Below are 19,614 nucleotides of genomic sequence, written 5' to 3' on the forward strand. Positions count from 1 at the left end.
GCTCAGGGCCGGCTGCCACCAGGCTCTGCGCTGCCACTGCTGAGCCGAAGCTCGTGAGAAGGACGTACCTGGGGGACCCCCTGCCGCAGCCCAGTACCCTAAGGAGTTGGCTGCCCTGTGCCCAGTGAGAACTGCTCCGCCCCTCGGCAGGCGCTGCCACTCAGCGGTAATTCTGGCCCAGGTCAGCCCTGCTGAGCCGACACGGTCACGTTTCCAGAGGAAGGACAGGAAGCTCGTGGGCCTGGTGCACTAGCTAGTGGCTAAATGGGGCTTTTTGTTTTGTCTAAGGCAGAAATAGAAGGGCCAGCGAGAGTTCAGCCACCTCGGAGCGGGGCTGGAGTGACGCCACTCTCTGAACTGAATTACTTCTCTGGCCCCACAAGGAACACTGCAGATCTCAGCCTGTGCCACTGCCGAGAGGCTCTGGCCCAGTTCGGCTCTGGGCAGGGGCAGCCGCATAGTGAGGATAGCTGGGGCACCAAGGGATATGGCCACCTGAGGAAAACCAAGCTGAATTCCCCCTCGCGAGATGAGAGCTGAGCTCCTGGCCTGGTGCCAGGCTCCAGCTGGGACCAGCTGGAGGAAGGAGCCCCAGCGGAACCCTACAGCCACCCTGGATTTCCTGCACTGCCACATCTTTGCAGAGGACGTGCGGGGAGGGTGTGATGGGGTTCAGGGGTTCCCCTGCACTGCACCCCGTCTGCTGGCAGGAGTGACTCTCACTCAGCAGGTACAACAGGAGGTTTATTAGGCAACAGAGGCCCAGTTTCTTACAGAAGCGACAGTACAGCAGCCAGAGACAGTCCTTCCAACCCGTCCTGGGGAGAAGACCCCGAGGGGTGCCCCTCTGGGATGTAGCTTCCCCCTCCTCAGGCTGGCTGCCTTCCAGCTCCTCTTTCCCTAGCTTCCTAACTGCCGCCCCTGATTCAAAAAAAAAGCTCAGCTCCTCCCTCCTCTTTGTTCAGGGCAGAGGTGTTACCTGCCAGTTGTAGCCCCAGGGTCATCCTTAGCCACTGGGAGCTGCTGCTTGCCTCAGACATCCAGCCTGACTCACACATGCACTCCCCCCACTCCATCACAGAGGGAGCTTGGGTTGGAATCTCAGTGACAAGGCTGTTTCCCCCGCGCCTGCGTCCGGTACGTCCGGCTCCGCGGGGGCACCCAGCGGCGGAGGAGCTGGCAGAGGTGCTGGTATTTTGGGTCGTGCTGCAGGGCTTGTGCTATCAGTGTGTGTCTCTGAGCCCAGCTCCCGGCCTCCTGGCCTGCGGGGAATCGCGGCTTCCACGTTCGGAACTCACGGGAACGTTCGACCCCACAGGAAAACACAATCCCCAGGAAAGCTCACCTAATAAACCATTTTGCTAGTCTGTACAGTGCTACTTTGCTTTTTGTTTTGACAGTCCCCAGAGACGGACAAACCAGAGAGCATCTCTGCAGAATCCGGACCTGCCGACTGCCGAACACCTGTGCCTGGCAAAACGGTCCCTGTCTGCTGGGGCTGGATGGAGCCCTTCCCAGAGGCCATCAGGCAGTGTGAACTCAGCTCAGCCCCTAGCCCTGGAGGGGGCCAGGCCGGTATTGCATCTATGAGCCCCAGAGCTGGCTAATCCCTTTCGCTCGTCTTCCCAGAGCAGAGCGTCAGCCCTTGCGGGGACAGCAGAAGCCAAGCCAGGGACTGCCTGGTGCGGCTGCTCAGGCTCACACAGGGGCCTTTCTCCTGCGCCTCAGGCTAAGAGGTGCCGGGGCTGCGGAGGGCCTGACATACCCGGGTATTTCCCTCTCCTGGCCATGGAGTTCATGCCAAAGCTCCCAGCTGGACCCTCTCCGCAGCCCGGCCATCCAGCAGGTCATTAGCCCTCAGAGGGAAAGGAACGCTCGCTACAAGCCGAGTCCCGCCACGCTCCTCCACAAGGGCGGCAAGATGCCGGCCCTGCCAGCTGGGCCCTCGATGGATGCGCTGACCCGGGCTGGGCTCAGAGACACGGGACTGGGGAGTGATGCTGATGCTCCCAGCCACTGAAGGGGCCACCTGGAGGCTCAGGGGCACCTCAGGTGACAGCGCGTGGGTGGGACTGCTCAGGACGGGGCAGCATGCGGTGTCCCCCTGGCTGCTTAGGAGCCGGAGGGACACGCCGGGCGCTGCTGGGAGCCTGTGAAGCCAGGAAGGGAACCTGCGGGCCCTGCTGCATCGTTGATGGGACGTTGAATGCCCACTGAGCAGCACTGGCCCCTGGCACCCTGTGGTCTCAGGCCCCCTGGGCCCTGCATGGCCTCAGGCTGTACATGTGCCCCAGCTCAGGGAAGGGAGCCAGGCGGCCTGAGCAGGAAGGGAAGTCACAGCCTGGGCCAGCTAGGTCTGAACGCCCTTTCTGCCACGAGGTGCCAGGCTGCCCGTCAGAGGTGCTGGCGAGGCCCTGCCCGCCCTCCGTAGCACACAGGCCCTGCGGAGCTGGTATCCCCTGGCCTCTGGGGCTGGGCCAAAGGGGTCTGAGGCCACATGCCTGCTGCTTCCAGACCCCCTTCCCCCAGACTGCTCTGCATTTACAACAGGTCTCAACTCCAGCATCCAAGGGGTTAACAGCCCCCAGCTGGGGGGTGGAAAGCTTCCTGACCCCCACAGGGAGGCAAACACTGACCCCACCTTCTCCCATCCCCCAAGTCAGGGCACCCCCTCCTGACCCTCCCCTGGGCTTCAGGCAGCTGCTCCCGCGGAGACCCGCCTGGTGGAATTACGCGCCGGCAGGCAGGGAAGGGAAGGGGCCAGCGCCGGGTGGGGCTGCTTGGTCCAGAGCCAGTTTCGGAGAAAGACAATAGAGGAGTAGAGCCAAGGTGTTCCCTGAGCCCTGGCTCTGGGGGCCCGGCGGGGTGGAGGGAGGCTGGAGCCAGCCATGTCTTGTGTGGCCACAGCTACCCTGGCAAGTGGTTTCCATTCTCAGAGGCGTTTTCTCCTCTCTAAAATCCACACGCTTTACTAGCCTGTCCTGCGAGGTGGTGTGCGGGGCCGAGGCCAGGCAATGCAGTGCGGTGCCGTGCAGATCTGAGCTCCTTGGGTCCCCAGGCTCCAGCCCCCGCCCCGTTTCTCCCACACGGCCTGTCTAATTCTTACTTTGCAGTCTGGGCTGCCGCATAACAGAGAGATCTGCTCTGGGCACTTCCCCACGCACTGGGCACTGCACAGACCCTCTCCTCCTCTCCCATTGAACACTGCACCAAGAGTGCGTGTGTGCATCCTGCACTGCGCTACCCCAAGGCCCCGCCCCTCCCTTCGCTGCGGGCTGCACCCTTGCACCACCAAAGCACTGCCTCTTTCCCCCAGACCCTGCCGCCGCTCCGGCCTCTCCATCCGCCCCCGTGGAGCCAGTAAAAGTGGGAGGGCCACGGTCCCCTCTTCCAGTGCCCTGCACTGCCCAGAGCCCCCTTCGCTCCCATCGAGCTGCACAAACCCCCATCTCCACTCACAGACCACAGCCCAGACCACACCTCCCCTCTTTGGTCACTGCACAGACTTCCCCTTTGCTCTCATTGGTCACTGCACGCACCAAACCTGTGCCCTGATTGGCGATTGCTCTGGCCCTCCCCCCCGACTCCTATTGCCACAGGAGCACACTGGCTCCGAGCTGCTGCACAGCTGCGGCTGGGTCTCACTGTCCCTTGGCGCCCAGCAGGGCAGCTGCAGCCCTCGGCAGCCGGCCTGGGTTTGACAAGCTGGGCGTCTGTGCCCCGTTGGCAGTGCCAGTTGCCAAGCCATAGATGCGTCCTTGGAGCCAGGCCTGCCCCCTGCTCCATGGCTCGGCTCCCACGGGGCGCACAGTGCGCAGCAGGGGCTCCGGCCTGCAGACCGAGCTGGGTCCCGTCAGCCACGTGCTACGGGGAGAGGGGCTCGCGTTTCCTGCCTTGAGAAGAGGGAAGGCGAAGGGGGGAGGAAGGAGGCTCCCTCCTCCCTCTCAAATTAAGACCAGCTGAATAAATAAACCCTGCCCTGGTGTGTGCCAAGCTTCTGGCCAGAGCCTGATCCGCAGGGGTCCCTCCCTGCCCGGGCCGCCGTGGTCCCACGCCACCTGGCACCGGTGGGGCTGCTAATGAGCTGAGGCTGGCAGAGCAAAGGTGAGACCCCCGGGAGGGGCATTTGAAACAGCTGGGGAGGCAGGGAGCTGAGCCAGGAAGGAAGGACTCAGCAAACAGGAAGGACTGATGGCTTCCCTCTGTCAGCTCCTCCGCACTGGGGGGCCGGGGGAATGACGTCGTTGGAGCTGGCTCCAAGGCCAGCCGGCGGGGACGGCCAGCCCGCGGCCAGATTCCCTGGGACTGGGAACAGAAGGAGGATGGGCCCACCCTGGCGTAACCCACACACCCAGGTAGAGGCCCCTGGCCCGCTTACAGGGACAGAGCCAGTCTCCTCTGCAGTGCAGCTGGGAGCCCGCTGGCCTGTAGCTCGTGCTGCGGAGGCTCCGGCGCTGGGCTGCGCTCCGAGGCCGGAGTTTGCATGGTGGTGCTTACACTGCCTCTTCTCCCTGCCTTTTCCCAACCTCTCTCACTGGCCAGTTCCCGTCTCTCTCCGGCCTTCCCGGCTTTCTCTTCTCCGAGTCCTTCTTTTAGCCTTCCCTCTTCTCACTTGGACCTTGCTGGCTGCCCCCTCGAATCCCCACAGCCCTCGCCGTGTCAAGCCGGCAGAACGTGGCCCACTCGCTCTGCAGGCTGGGGAGGGTGTCTGTAATGACAATTCACACCAGGGGTCCCATCTTGCTTGCAGTTCCTGTCTGCCTCGCTGGCAAGCTGCCAGGGATGAGGTGGCCTCATGAAGGCTGAGGGGATGCGCCCAGAAAGCATCGCCCCTTTCTTCTTTGTATGGCTTGAACCTCTCACGCCTGGCACCCTCGGGACCTGAGTGGTGCCGGAGGAGAGAAGTTGCTGAATGACGCGAGGTCAGTACTGTCCGGCTGTGACGTGACTGGATTTTATGTGGATGGGGAAACCATTTTGTGTGTCCATTGTATCTACTGGCACCAAATATTGTACCGAGGGGTCGTACGAGGTGTTTAATGAAAGCTAACGATGCGCTGAATTTACACACACGGCTTATGTGTCTGTGTCATGTTTGTACCTAACGTTATCGACGTTCAGCTCTGCCAGTGTGTGAGAAATGCTTCCGGGCTGAGGTTCGCAAAGGGAGGTGGGGCTCCACCCCAGCCAGGACAATAGACTGAGCAAAGGCCCAGACAAGGCCAACGCCCATTTGGTGAAAGGGGGTTTTCCTGCTGGGACTGCAACAAATGGGAACTCAGCACAAAGACCCACCGGGGCAGGCGGTGAGCCGAGGCCTGTGGCAGAAGAATGGAATTTTCCCTCCGCATACGAAAACCTGTAAGATGGGCCCTGGCAGGGACTGTTTTTGCTCTTCAGTCCTCAAGAGTTAAGCCTGTCTGGACTGGGGGCCTGTCCTTCTAAAGGGTGTTTGCAAGACTTTCAAGAATTGGCGTAGAACGTCGCTGGCCTGCACTAACGACTGGAATTAATGCACATGGAGTATTGCTTTAACTATTTCACTCTCACTCTGGTTTTTTGGGTCTTACGTGGTGATTTGGGTAAGATCCAAGTATATATCGACCAGGGGCTGTGGCTGGGCCCTTTGGGGTCTGGAAAAATCTGTGCAGCGCTGGGTGAAACAGATTTAATAACCGCTCTCTTGAGTTTGGGGGTTGTTGGTCTGGGCTGGTACAGCAGCTCAGAAGTCTGTGGGTTTGCTTGTGCAGCTTCTGGCTGGCTGGATTTGCCTTAGTGAGAAGGAGATCCCAGCCTGGGGCTGTAAATAGTCTGGATTTTAAGCAAAGGTGCCCTGGACTGATTTCTCTAGCTGTGCCCAGAAACCCGTCCTATCACCCTAGCACATTACCAACACATCTACTGCGCACTGGGCTCTGAGAAGACATTTAGGGGGTAAATTACAGCTAAATAACAGCCCAGAACACGGAGAGCCAGGATTGGAGGCTGCACACAAACTTAATGGGAGTGTGGGAAACTTGGCCACACCCCTGGTAAGCGGTTGTCCGGCTAACTCAAATCATGCTGAATTATGAGTGTTGCCAGACCAGAGAGTTCCAGATTGGAGACGTACAACACGTACTGTACAAAGCAGGTCACTGTTATTGTCTCTGCTGGTCACCTGGGTTGATCAGCCATTTTTTCAACCAAAATATATTCCAACGGGGGAAAAAACGATTGGCCAATACCTGCTCTACCCTGCCTACTTCCCATGATCTAAGCAACTCTACCGATTACCCAGCCAGTCCTCCTTAGGTGTCCACTGGACCTTTGGATGGGGGAATCGCTGATTCAGGATTTGGCAAGCAGCCACTTGACCTGGGAGAATGGCCCAGCTAACGTGATGGTTCAGACACAGGACTTCTGCCCAGCTGGCTTATACTAGTTGATTTGCTTTGCTCAGCTAGGAGCGGGCCATCTTTTCAAGGTTTCATGTGGGCAGATGGATAGGCTGGAAGCTTTTGGGAGCCAGGAGCATTTGTTTGAGGTCTGTTTGTACAGTGCCTAGTACAAATGAGGAGCTTTGGAACAGAGCAGGACAAGAACCACTTGCCATTCAAATCAAGAGAAGGCAGTGGCGGTGGCTGGGCCACTCTCTCCGAAAGCCATCATCCAGTGTCATCCGTCAAGCTCTCCCGTGAGGAAGAGGCAGAAGATGATGATCTTGGACAACGTGGAGAAGATCCGCTAAGACTGAAGGGCAATAACAGGGGTGCTCCTGGCGCCAGCTAGAGGTTTTGTCTCGAGGCAGAGGGAAGTGGAGGAGACTTGTAGATGAGCCTCGCTCCTCCCGGAGTACAAGCGTTTAAGTCAAGTCAGTCACATAGTGCACAGGGCTCCCGGACCACGCCTAGAGCCCCTAAGTGCTGCTGCAAACAAACAATAAGGGGCAAGCACCATATTTGCAAGGACTCAACACGCAGAACTGGAGCCAAATTTGCGACAGAACTCAGGCCCTGCGGTGCTGAGCGCGTGTGCACTGCCAGCCCCTTGGATGCACAGGGCCAGCTTCATTTGCGTTTCCTCCATGGGCTGCATGTGGAGGCTGAGCTCGGGACAAGGTGCTGCAGGATCTGGTCTAGTTCATTTCTCATGTTCCTGAGCCTCGTTATTTCAGAGGTTTTGCTGGGTGAGGAAGGGACCATTTCCACCCCAGCCAGCATACTCCAAGCGTTTCTTCTCTCCTGCCTCGGACGCGTGAGAGCCCCAGCAGGCAGGCAACGGGACACTGACGGCTGGGCCAGTGCTCTGAGGTGTAGCAGAGAATTTCCTGTCTCAGGTGCTTGACTGGGGAGTCTTCTGCACATGCTCAGGGTCACACTGATGGCCAGGTTCAGGGTCTGGAAGGAACTGTTCCCCGATCAGATTGGCAGAGACCTGGGCGGTTTTCACCTTTTGCATCATGTGGTGCTGAGCGCCGGGCAGGATGCTCTGGGGGTATCGCAACCCCTTCCTGACACCACAGGTGCATGGGGCGTAGGGACATCTTAGCTCCTCCTGTGTTCTGCCTGTGGCACAGAGCAGAGTCTGCTGACGGCCTGTATACTTGGCTCTAATTCTGGCTGTTGCGCTTGGCGCGGGCAGGGTGCAGCAGTCTGAGATATGCCCGACGCAGACCCATTAGCCAGAGACAACTGACTGGGTGAGAATTGCAGTTGATCTGCCCCGCTACTGAGTCATGGTCTCTGGTGCTACCAAGACTTGGGATCATGTCACCCAATGCTGGAATCCCCTGGAATTTTGTACTTTTCCACGTGGATGGGAGGGGTGGGGACTAAACAGAGACTTTCCGTCCTAGGGAAATTCTCCCTAACGCCGGGAAACAAGCAATGCTGATCTTAAGAAGGCTTCCTAGACTATCTCCCAATCCCCAGAGGATACTCGAAAACACCTGGAAACAAAGGGACTGTCAGGCCAAGGGTGGAGGAGACCTGCTGGACCCAGGTCCAAAAGAACCTCTCTGGCCTGAGAAGGGCTTTACCACAAATAGGAACCAGGGTGAAAATGATCATTTGTAACCAGTTCTCTTGGCGTATGAAGCTCAGCTGGCAGGTTTTGTTTTATTTTGTTTAGTGACCAGTGTTGTTCTGTCTGCTATCTCTTATGACCACTGAAATCCTTCTTTTTAGGCTTAATAAAATCAGGTCTGTTGATTAATAAAGCCAGCGTGAATAATTGCTAGCAGGATGCTGGGAGAGCGGAGGGGGTGGGCTGGAAGCAGCTGTCCATAACTCTCTCTGCGTAAGAAAGTGGGTGGCCAGTACAAGCTGGCCCCGTATAACACTTTATACAGAGTGGGTTCGGGTCCCGCTGGGGCCATGAGCCTGGGAGCTGTGGCAAGGTTCTTTAGACACTGGCTGTCCCTACCAGCACTGCCCGAGGCGCTCCAGCAAGGGGAGAACAGCACCGACTCACATCCTTCAGAGTGCACGGACCCCTTTCCGCAAGATCCAGGGCCCAGAGGCAGGCCAGCCTCAGCAGCACGGCCCGTCCTGCTGGGAATGGTCAGTGCAAGGCTCCGCAGCTGGAAGGCCCACGTGCCAGTGGGGGAAGAAAGGGGACTGAAGGAACTAGGACGGTAGAGCCTGGCTGTGCTCCAGACCCCCCAGTTAGGAGGAGGAAAGCTCTGAGGAAGCCACCCCAGAGCGTGCTGTGACCTGGGACCTCAGGAGCTCTGCATTCCCCGGGCAGGATTCCAGCAGTGCAAACTGTCCCCGCACTGCACTCGGGGGGATGGCGGGCCAGCACGCCCCGTGATGTGGGGGAGCCGGTACTCGCCAAGGGGTCCCTGGCTCGCAGAGGCTACGAGGGGGCTGCGGCTGGGGTGCCAGTCACCCAGCAAGAGCTGTTCTGGTGCAGCAGTGCCTCTGCTCACGGCCTGTGCGGCCAGCCGGACCGATCGCGCTCTTCGCGGCCGCCCTGGGGAGAGGGGCTTTCTGATCACCCTGCTCCCAGCTGGCACGCGGGCAGGAGCGGCGTGGCTGGGCCGGGGGGTTGCCAGCTTCCAGGCTTGCCTGGCGCCTCCCGGCATTAAAGACGGGTGTTTAACTATAAGTGATGCCACGCGACGAAACCTCTGGGAACACGGCCAGCCGGAACCGGCGCTGCTCCTGGGCAGCAGCTGAGCCGCTGCAGAGGGGCTCCAAGCTGCTCCCCCTCCCCCAGTGCGCTGAGCGCCTGCCCAGGCCTAAGGATCTCCTACCTCAGGGCTCAGCCCGAGTCAGCATTGCTGCGGCCGCGCTAGTACGGGGGCGAGCAGGCTCGGGGAGGGGGCACACATAGAACCCCCTTGAGCCTCTCCTCCCTCATCTCCTGCCACCCTCTGGAGGGGAAAGCTGGGCTCAGCCACCTCCCCACCGTGGCGCCTCCGCCAGGGCTGGAGCCCACCTGCCTCAGCAGCGCGTGGCCGTGGGCCAGTTCACCTGTCTGCCTGGTGGTGGGGGCACAACTCCAGGGCACAGTTCAAACCGTCCTGCACCACCACCAAGCCCCCTCCCACCCTTCCAGGAGAGCGCAGGCAGGAGTGCTACCCAGCCTGGCAGCCCTGTCCTCCCCCAGCCGGCTCCGGGGTGCTCTGGGTGACACCCCCCCCAACTCCGACAGCTTCTGAGTCAGTCCCCTTGCCCTGCAGTGCCCAGGCCTGGGGGCCTGTCTCCACAGCCTGCCCCACATCTCTGCCCACCTGAGGGCCTGCCCCACGGCCCCTTGCCACCAGCACAGTCTGATCTAACAACTGATCACAAGTCCCCCGCCCATCGCCTCCCTGCCCCACACGGGAGAGGCTCAGACTCCAGGCCCCCTCAGCGCTCAGACAGCTCAGTCCTGTCGCCGCCTTCTCCTACCTTCCCCGCAGCTGAGCCCCGAGCGGCCAGGGCAGCACTTCCACTCCAGCGCGGTGACCGTCTTGTAGGCCACCTTGTACGCGGGCCTCACCAGGGCTCTGTAGCTGTGGGGAGCAAGGGCTTGGCGTCAGCAGCTGGGGCCGTTCTCAGGGGCGCCTCAGAGCCAGGAGCCCTGAGGTAGCCGTCCCCACCTCCAGCAGCCGCAGGCCTGATGCTTCCCATGGGGGGCAGCTTGTTCCTGGCTGTTCTGCCCGCTTCCAGCGCTGCCCGGGGAGGGAAGGAGTCCCTGCTGAGCCCTGCGGAGGCCCCCGGTGGTGCAGAGCAACGTGGGGCAGGGATGAGGGGCTAGTCACGCTGCCCTCTCCCCAGAGGCTGTTCCGTGTGGGGCCGGTGCAATGAAAGCCACCTCCCTTGAGAACGGTGGCATGTCCGGCTGTAGGGCAGCCTGACTCTTCGTGGAAACGGAGGCTGAGGGGCCGGGAGCAGATGGTCCCTCCGGGCTGGGGCTGTGGGAGGACCTGGCCCTGGCCTGGCACAACAGCCTCTGCTCCTGCAGCAGAGTGCCGGGGAAGCCCCGACAGGCCTGGCTGGCTCTCCAGGATCACAGCGGGGTTAGCTAATGGAGCAACCAGCCCAGCCGCCGAGGCTGGGGCCAGAGGCGCAGGACGGACATTCGGGGAGCAGTGGACTAGCTGAGTGCAGAGCCGGCGCTCTGTGCCTCTTGGGCCCCGGGGCAGCAGGGATGGCACCCATAGGTCACTGCAGGAAGGGAAGTGAGCAGCAGGCGTGGCTGCCCTGCTGGCTGAGGCTGAGGCTGAGCAGGAGCTGCCCTGCGATCCGAGAGGGCTCCAGCAAGGCAGATGTACGGGGCCTTGAGGGAGTCAACCCCCGCCTTGCAGCAGGGACTCTGCCCAGGGGCGGGGGGGTGGAAGAACTCTCACCTGCCTCCGCTGCAGCCCCCAGGCCAGCGGCAGCCCTGGAACACCCTCTGCAGGAAGGTCCCATTCTGGACGTGGCAGGACACTGTCCTGGTGACCACGTAGGAGCACCAGTTCCTGAAAGAGACCGACACCGGCTGCCTCAGACTCTGCTCCTGAGCCCACCTGTGCCCTTCCTGTGCCCCACGAGTGCTGGCGCTGGGCCAGCATGTATGGGTGGCCAATGGCCAGGGAGAGCCTCCCAGGGCCCAGTCAGTGGGAGAAGCACAGAGATCCCAGGCTGGGCCCAGCTGCTGACCAACGCTCTCCTTTGGATGCGCCAGCCCCGGCATCTTGGAGCAAAGGCCACATCTCCCAGGAACCGGGCTGGTCCTCCAGGGCTCCTGAATCTGTCCTGCCGTGTCTCCAGCTCCCAGCAGCTCCCCGACCTTAGCCTGAAAACCCTCCCACCACCTGCCAGCTGAGTGTCATAGGGGAAGTGCTCCCGGTGATGTGCCGGCATCTCGAGGGGGCTCACCCAAGAGTAGCAAGCGCCGGGCCTCTTCCGGCTGCTCAGCCCTTCTCCTGTTCCAGGCCCCACCTGAGCTGGGAGCCCGGCTGCGTTCGGCGCTGTGAGAGGCCATTTCACTGGCGCTGCGCCACGCCAGGGCCGGGCCTTGGGCAGCACAAGGGCAGCGGAGGTGTTGTGCCACCAATTAGCAACGTCTATGCTGGGCGCGAGGGCGGCACTGCTGCAGAACCCGCAGGTTGTAGCTGCATCAGCCGACCCTTTAAACCTAGGCCAGGCCCAAAAGTGCTCCTGTCCCACAGCACTAGCCCTGCGCCCTGGTAGATCTGCACCCCGGGGCCGGGCAGGTCCCAGCCATGCGTGGATCCCGGCCTCTTTGCTGAGGCCGCCTGAAGGGGCGAACGGCCCCAGGCTGCGGAGTGAGCTCCCACGGGTGCTAAGGCACAAGCCCCACTTCCAGGCCTCCTGCTCCACAGGCCTCTCCTCACAGCCCCGCCAAGCGGGGGAAATCTGGAGCCTGCCAGAACAAGGCCTGGCCCTGCACACGCAGCCCCTCCCCTGTACGGGAGAGAAAGGCCCGTACAGCGCCAGTCATATTGCTGGGGATACGGGTGCACGTCCCAGGGCACCCCAGGTTCTCCCTTCCTACGGGGCACTGACACGTTTAGTGCCAAGTGTGCTTTACGAGCCGTCCCTGGGAAAGCCATAACCCCCTTGTCCTGGTAAAATCGGGGTGACACGTTGTATGTAAGTTATACGATTCGACTGTGTCACAGAGTGAGACCTGACCCAGGCACATGACGGGCAAGCAGGGGTTAACCAGTCCCTAGGGGGCCTAGCCCCAGCCCTGCCCTTTCCACCCTTCTGGGGGCGTGGAGCAGGGGCCCCCAGCCCCAGTCAGTCCTGGGGGACCTCCTCTGCGGAAGTCCCTGTGAACCGGCCTGGGAACCCCTGCTCACTGGACATATCCGTCCTGGGCTCCCTTCCTCCTGCCAGCCGGGCTGTGGAGTGGAGCACGGTGCTAGGGGTGCCAGGGGGGCGCCAGCCCAGCCCTGACTCCGGGACGGGCCAGGGGACCACGAGCTGGCCAAGGCCGTGAGTTCTTCCCTCCCTTGCATGGGCTCCAGCCTCGCAGGCAACACTCTGCTCTTCCTGGAGTGGGGCTGGGCCCCCCTCCACCCCCGCCCCATTACAAAGGCTCCTTTATGTGGCGCCTGGTGGCGATGGGCTCTGGGCAGCGCAGCCCCTGGGTTGCCTGGCAGACGCCAGCTCCTGCCACTGCAGCCGTGACTCCTTCCCCCAAGGGCCCCGCTACCTCGGCCCAGCTACGCACCCCGGCACTGTGGTGGGGGGGCTGGGCCGCTCCCCGCTGGCCCTGGAATGTCAGAGCTCAGCGTGTGGGAGCTGCGCTGGGATTCCTGCGGCGGGAGGGCAGATGCCAGCGCCCCGCAGGCGGAGCTGAGCCCCTGGCACGAGGGGGAAGGCAGCTGGCTTCTCACTCCCAGTGCTGCTGGGCTCTGGCAATCGGCTCGCCTGCACAAACCTGCTCCGTGGCTGTAGCTGGCGCCCCCCTCCCCCCACTGGCACTGGCACTGTCACGCTCCTGCCAGCCACTGTGCGGGGAGTGGGCACAGGAACCAGTCCCTCTGCGGCTCCCACTGGCTGCTCCTCCGGCGCTGGCACAGCCACGCAAGGGGCCATGGGCCCAGGCTCTTGAGCTCAGCACCTCCAGATTTGTAACAGCTTAGTGCCCAGGGTGCTGCGCCACCTGACCCCTGCCAGCCAACAACCGCTCTTCAGGGCGACCCCATATGGCACAGGGAGGGGCGGCTCCTCCACGCCCCAGGGAGCTGGGAAGGAGACAGCAGCCACTGGTCCCCCCCCAACTGCCTGGGGAAGCAGCAGCCGCAGGCGCTCCCCGAGCCCTGGGGAAGCAGCTGGGATGGGGCAGCGCCCACATGCCCCGGCTTCCCTAAGGCTTGGGGAAGCGACTCCCGCCAGAAGCTGTGCCTGTGCAGCTGCTGGCGGGAAAGGGAGGGAGGGTGCGGGGCGGGACGGCCCAAATACGGGCCAATGAGTCCCGCTAAAAATAAGTGGGGGAGGCCAGAAAGGCGGCCGGACACGGGACCGTCACCCAGTACGGGACGGCTGTCACCCTCCCTCTCCGAGGGACGGGCTGTCCCAACCAGAGCCCCAGCAGTGGGGCAGGTCCCAGGCCGCTGCCCTAGGCGTCGCTCCGCCCCAGCCTGTGACCGACAGCCCTGCCCTACCCTAGTGCCCCGAGTGCGCCAGGGGCACACAGGGCTGCAGGCTGGGCACTGGGAGCGGCCGGGACTCCACTAGGGAGCAGCCCACGGGCTGTGGCCAGCCAGGCACAGCTGAGCCCGTCAGTCTCCCTAATTCCCGGCTTCTGCTGCCTAGTCTCCCAGCCCAGCCGCCACTTGTGCCCTCAGCCCCCTGCCCTCCCTTCCCATCCCCACCCCGCCAGAGAGCAGGCTGCTGCCCCACCCACTTACACCCTGCACCCGCCCCAGGCCTGCCTGCGCCCTTGCCAGGGGCCCTCCACGCTGCTGCCTTGTCCCAGGGCCAGGGCCGGGTGCCTGCTGAGCAGCGTGCATTGTGCTAGACCCTGCTCCCGCCCCGGCGGACACCGAGCAGCTGGACGCAATGCCCGACTCAAGTCAATCAGCATCCCCGCCAGGGCCGGTGCGCAGCCCTGCAGCAGTCCCAAGTCCTGGGGCGGTTTGGGGGCTGAGCTGGTCTGTGGGAAATGCCCTTCCCCAGCGTAAGGAAAACACCTTTCGGAACTCCCCTGGCCGTGCCGTGCCGTGCCGTGCCGTGCCGTGCCGAGCCTGGCCAGCTGCCGCGTGGGGGAGCGGCAGAGGAGCGCTGTGCTGTTTGGTGACCCGTGGGACGCCGGCTGCTCTCCCAGGAGAAGCCCTTTGAAAACGAGCCGCCTGGCCGGAGAATAAAGGGCTTGCCAGGGAGGGGCGGTGCTGCCTGTTCAAAGACGGCCTGGCTGGGCGAGAAGGAGCCGGGCACTCACTGGCAGGGGGACCAGAGGGGCCAAACCCCTCTGTGTGGAGCAGCAGGGAGCTCCTTGCCAAAGCCTGAAAGCCACAGCAAAGAGCTCCAGAGGTGACTTGCTCCCCTTCTCCACTCACTTCCCGCCCTCTGCCCGGCGCTCCTCAGGCAGGACTTGCCCCTGAGCCGCCCAAACCTGCCGCTGCCCCTCGAGTCGGGGGCCGCGTGGGCTGCGGAGAGGCAGCCCGGGGCGCTGCTCAGGAGCAGGCCCAGCAGCGCGGGGAGGTGTCTGGCCAGCCACAGAGGGACAGGGTGAGAAGCTGAGTCCTTCAGCCTGCCCCCGGTGCTGTGCACTTACACCCCCACCCCGGCCTCGCACACTTACACCCCCACACCCCCCTGCCCCCACCCCGGCCTCGCACGCTTACACCCCCACACCCCCTGCCCCCACCCCGGCCTCGCACGCTTACACCCCCACACGCCCCCTGCCCCCACCCCGGCCTTGCACGCTTACACCCCCACACCCCCCCTCTGCCCCCACCCCGGCCTCGCACGCTTACACCCCCACACCCCCCCTCTGCCCCCACCCCGGCCTCGCACGCTTACACCCCCACACCCCCCCTCTGCCCCCACCCCGGCCTCGCACGCTTACACTCCTACTTGCCCCTCTGCCATTCCACACCCCCCCACCAACCTGTGCGCCTCAGAGTTCCCGCCTGTGACGGCAAGTTTGGGGAACACATAACAGCTACTTGGTACCAGCCATCGGCCAGCTCAGCCCCCCGGCCCGAAACCTGTCCGGCTGCCTGGGGATTCACAGTCCCAGTGCGCTGGCACTGAAGGCCCTGTGCTGCTTTGTGGCCCATTCAAACAACCTGTGACACATCCTGTTGCCTCCCTCTTCTCTTACGCATGTGGCCACCTGTCCCACGTGCGCTGGAGAGCGCAGCCAGTCTGGGGGCTTGGTGCAGTAAGAGATGTTACCTCACCTGCCTGCCCGTCTCATCCCGCTTTGCTAGCCAGTGGGGAAACTGAGGCACCGACTGGGGGAACTATTCCTCCTGGGCGCCAGCAGCAGAAACGGAGTTCGGTGCCGAGTACACAGGCTCCCAGGCCCGGCCCCGGCCCTTCGCTGCCAGGGAACGTGGAGTCAGGTGGGTAGGCAGAAGGGGCTAACGCAAGGGGGTCTGGCAGCAGGACACCCAGTCGCCACTTGTGGCCCCTCCCCCCTCCCCCCCACTGCCAAGCGCCCCATCCCCCCCCCGCCGCCAAGCACCCCGCCCCTCGCCCCCACCCCGCAGCCAAGCGCCCCGCCCCCCTTCCCCTCTCCCCCACCCCTGCAGCCAAGCTCCCCGCACCCCTGCCCCTCACCCCCACCCCCCCAGCCAAGTGCCCTGCCCCCCTGCCCAGCACCCACACCCCATGCCCCCACTGACTCACTGAAGCCATTGCCAGAGCCGTGCAGCCCTGAGAGCTGCATGACGTGGTTCCCCCCCACAGCGCGCCCAGCCATCTTGGCCACAATACACCCCTCGTTTGCCACATGGGTATTGGACGGCTGGGGGCAAATCAGAGGAGCCAGCCCAGGCTGGGATCCCCCGAGGGAGGGCGAGGCTGCCCAGGGCTCCCACAGCGGCACGCCCCGGGGAGGCACCAACCAAGCCCTCCACGGCGCAGCAGCTAAAGGGTGCAGCCTGCACAGGTCCAGGGCAGGAAGCTGTGCAGTGGAGACGCCATCCTGGAGTTCATGCGCCCGCCGGGCACACAGCAAAGGCAGCCAACAAGGAGTGGGGCAGGGGCGGCCCAGAGGGGACGTGTAACCCACACACCTGGGGGTGGGTCACGGTCCTATGTGGCCGCACCTAGACCACATACAGCAAGAAGGGGTGAGTCTCCCCCACTGCCTGAGCTGGGAGCCACCTGCCTTGTAGCTCACACACAGCTCCACGAGGCCCAGGCTCACGCCCCCTCTGGGCGGTTACAGAGGCAGCGGAGGTTTAAGAGTGGAGCCTGCCTGCTGCAGCCCCTGGGGGGCCGGTGTGGGCCCAGGCGCCAGGCGTCTCTGCAGGTGGCTCTCCAGCACAGCCGCCCCTCCAGGGGACTGCTCAGGCCAGGTGCACCATGACAGCTGTGCCCACGGCCAGGGCAGCCCACTCCTCAAGCAGTACCTTTCCCAAGCCTCCGGCAGGCTGGGAATCAGCAGCCACAGCTGGGTGGGCTGAGCAAAGGAAGCCAGCGATGAGGCCCAGCCCTCACTGCTGGCCTGATTCCTGCGGCGGGGGGGGCGGGATCCAGTGCCATTTCCTGGCTGGCTGCTTCCTTGCTTGGTGCTTCCCGGCCTGGGCTGGGAAAGCAGCTGCTTGGCCCCAGCCTCAGCAGCATGACCGCAGAGCGCCCAGAGCGTTTGCAGGCCCAGGCCAGCCCCTAGCTAGGACTGAGGGGGTGTTCCTACCACCCTGGTGCGGGTGCACTCCTCCGACCCAAACACCACCAGCGATGGGTGGGCCTGAGCCAGCCTCTGCTCTGAGCCCACAGTGCTCCGCAGCTGGGCTGGGCCAAGCTCCTTCTGACTGGGAGTCCTCGCCCACTGCTTGGGGCTGCCTGGCCCAGGGAGAGCAGCTCTGCTCTGGGTGTCACTGACCCAGCTGGCGCCGGCCGGCCGGATGGAGAGATCGGCAGAGCAAAGCCCTCCCCGGAGAGCCAGAAAAAGCCAGATGCTCCTTAGAAGCGGCATTGCCCAGTGACGGCTCCCCACACTGGCTGGGGCGCTGCTTTACCGGCCCTGCTCTGCCCCAGCGCAAGCAGCAGCCCCGGGCTCCCCGAACCCCAGCCAGGGGCTCTGCTCATCCACAGGGATTCAGCCCATGCAGGCTGGTCCCACCCGGCCTTCCTGCAGGGACGCGCTGAGCCACCACAGGCCGACCCAGGGCAGCTCTAAGGGCCCCGCACGCCACGCCACGCCCGGCCCCGCTTGCCGGCTCCTCTCTGCAGACGGTGACCGAGCAGCTCTCTTCCCACCAGCTGGGCAGAGCCAGGCGCCCAGGCGGGCCGATGGAAGGCCCAGAATGGGGGGCACAAGTGCCCGGCACCTGGCGAGCCCCTGGCCTTGCCAAGGTTCCCAGCAGCACAGCCGAACACTGTGGCCGGGTCTCCTGATGCGCTGCCTGGCCCAGCCCGGCCCCCACCACCGCACCGCAGCAGCACGGGCGTAGTCGGGCGGCCCGCGGCTCAGACGCACCCGTTCAGTCTTTACCTCTGGCCGGCGTGTTGCAGTCCTGCCGGGCTCCAGCTGCAGCTCCCCTGGGGCAGGAGGCTGCACAGCCACAGAGCCACTGGCAGGTATTTCTTCCAGCTGAGCCGCTGTGAGCCCATCGGGTCCGTCCGCGGGGCCAGAGCTCACACGCAGCCCTTGATCTTTCTCAAACGCTGTGCCTCCTCCAGCCCAGGCCCACGCTCACGGCTGTCTCGTTGAGAGAGCAGAGGCGCTGCCCTGGCACAGGGGCTGGTGCCAGGCACGGCCAGGCTGAGCCGGCGCGGCAGCGGAGGAGGCAGGTCTTGCCAGGGGAGACCGGGGCTCGGCGCTGTGCAGCCCTGCAAAACACAAGCGAGAGCTGGCGTGAAGGCGCGCTCGGCTCGGCTCAGCAGCAGCTGGAGGCGGCTGTGCTCTGTGCAATGAGCCAGCTGAACCCCCAAGGAGAGGGCTCGCCCCTCCGGGCTGCAGGGGAGAGATGCGCCCACGGTGTCACTCACCTCCCAGAGCTCCCAGAGCAGCTCACTCTGCCCAGCCGCACTGCTCCGGAGGGCTGGCAAAGGGAGAAGGGACTCAGGTCCTGCCCCCTTCTTTCAGCTGGCGTGAGGCACCCAAGCAATCCCCGCCTGGCTCCCTCCTCCAGCTCCCCACCGCCCCAGTCCCGTCCCGCATGTTCCAGACGGGGGCTGACTTCATACCCGGCCTCGCTGGGAGCAAGGGGCGGGGAAGTGCTGAGCCGGCCTCCCCCGAGTCACTTCCTGGGCTTGCTCCGCCGGCGGGGACCAAGTCTCCTCCCCCAGCCGGCTGCAGCGCCCCAGCTCCGGCTCCGGCTCCGGCCCCTGCCCGGGCTCGGCAACAGCAGAGAGGCTGGTCCTCTGCCAGGAAGGGAGAGGGACCGATCCCCTGGGGTGCTGCACGGCTCTGGCGGGGCCGGCGGCTAGGGCAAAGCACCACATTGCCTGGCGGGACCTGTGTCGCCACCCCTGCCGTACGCACAGGAGATTTGCACTCCTGTGCTCGCACGCGCACGCGCACACACAACACACAACACATGCCCACAGCACATGTGCACGCGCACCGCACACGCACCACACACGCACACGCGCGCGCACAACACGTGCACGTGCACACACAACGCATGCACGTGCACACAAGCACAACACACATGCACACGCACAGCACACGTGCACACATACACGCACATATGCATGTGCGCAACACACACGACACACATGCATGCGCAGCACACGTGCACAATGCACGCGCACAACACGCATATGCACGCGCAACACACACGCATGCACAACAAACAACACATATGCACATGCACAACACACATGCACACACCCTGTCTTGTTACCACCAGCCAGTTGCTGCCGGTAATGTCACCGATAGGTGAGTTAGCCGTGGGAGGGCTGGAGCCCCCTGGCTTCCAGTGCCGGCCCGGCTCGGCTCTCTCCCAGCCCCACCTAGCTCCAGGGCTTGGAGGAGACCCACCGCCAGGCGCAGCCAGCGGGGAGGCCTTGGCAGGGCCAGCGCTGCCCCGGTTCTCGCTCAGCCCCAGAGGGAGGAGCGCCCGCTCCTGTCGCCCCCCAGGCCAGTTCCCAAGGCTGCGGGCGCGGCTGAAAGAAGCGAGGGTGGAGGTCTCAGCTGCAGAGCTGGAGCAGACGCGCCCTCCCTTCTGCTCGGCCTCTGCTCCGGCACCAGCGGCCGGGCCCTGGGCTCGCTGCGCCCGGGGAACAGCCCACTTCGAGTTGGAGTCCGGCCACTTGTGGCTCTGGGAGCAGCGAGTGCAGGGTGAGCCCGTCGGGCGGGCTGCTTGCCCCACCTGCGGCTCTGGGCCGGCACTCGCGGCTCCTGGCCTCAGCACCGGCTCTGCCCCTGCAGGGAGAGGGATGCCAACGCGCTCACTCTGCAGCCACCCCCTTGCCCACGGCTCCTCCCCACAAGGCAAAGGCTCTCAAGATTTGTCCCATGGGCGTAGCTAGAGGGCTGGGGGGCACTGCCCCCAAA

The 19,614-nt window shown here is 63.9% G+C and overlaps 1 protein-coding gene across 4 annotated transcripts in view; it reads right to left on the minus strand.

The window, feature by feature from the left end:
* The window catches only part of EMID1 (EMI domain containing 1), a 45,112-nt gene extending 26,826 nt beyond the window's left edge, over window positions 1–18,286 (minus strand). For all 4 annotated transcript variants that reach the window (XR_012647986.1, XR_012647985.1, XM_075012537.1 and 1 more), the window contains exons 1-4: window positions 18,102–18,286; window positions 17,605–17,942; window positions 10,823–10,936; window positions 9,882–9,985 (exon numbers count right to left, since the gene is read on the minus strand). Coding sequence is in view for 2 of the 4 variants with exons in the window: in XM_075012537.1 (XP_074868638.1) it covers window positions 9,882–9,985; window positions 10,823–10,936; window positions 17,605–17,723 (337 nt within the window). In the remaining 2 variants the exon portion in view is untranslated. The remainder of the gene's footprint in view (window positions 1–9,881; window positions 9,986–10,822; window positions 10,937–17,604; window positions 17,943–18,101) is intronic.
* Window positions 18,287–19,614: the final 1,328 nt, after the last annotated feature.

This window comes from Carettochelys insculpta, chromosome 18, assembly GCF_033958435.1.
Source record: "Carettochelys insculpta isolate YL-2023 chromosome 18, ASM3395843v1, whole genome shotgun sequence".
NCBI lineage: Eukaryota > Metazoa > Chordata > Testudines > Carettochelyidae > Carettochelys > Carettochelys insculpta.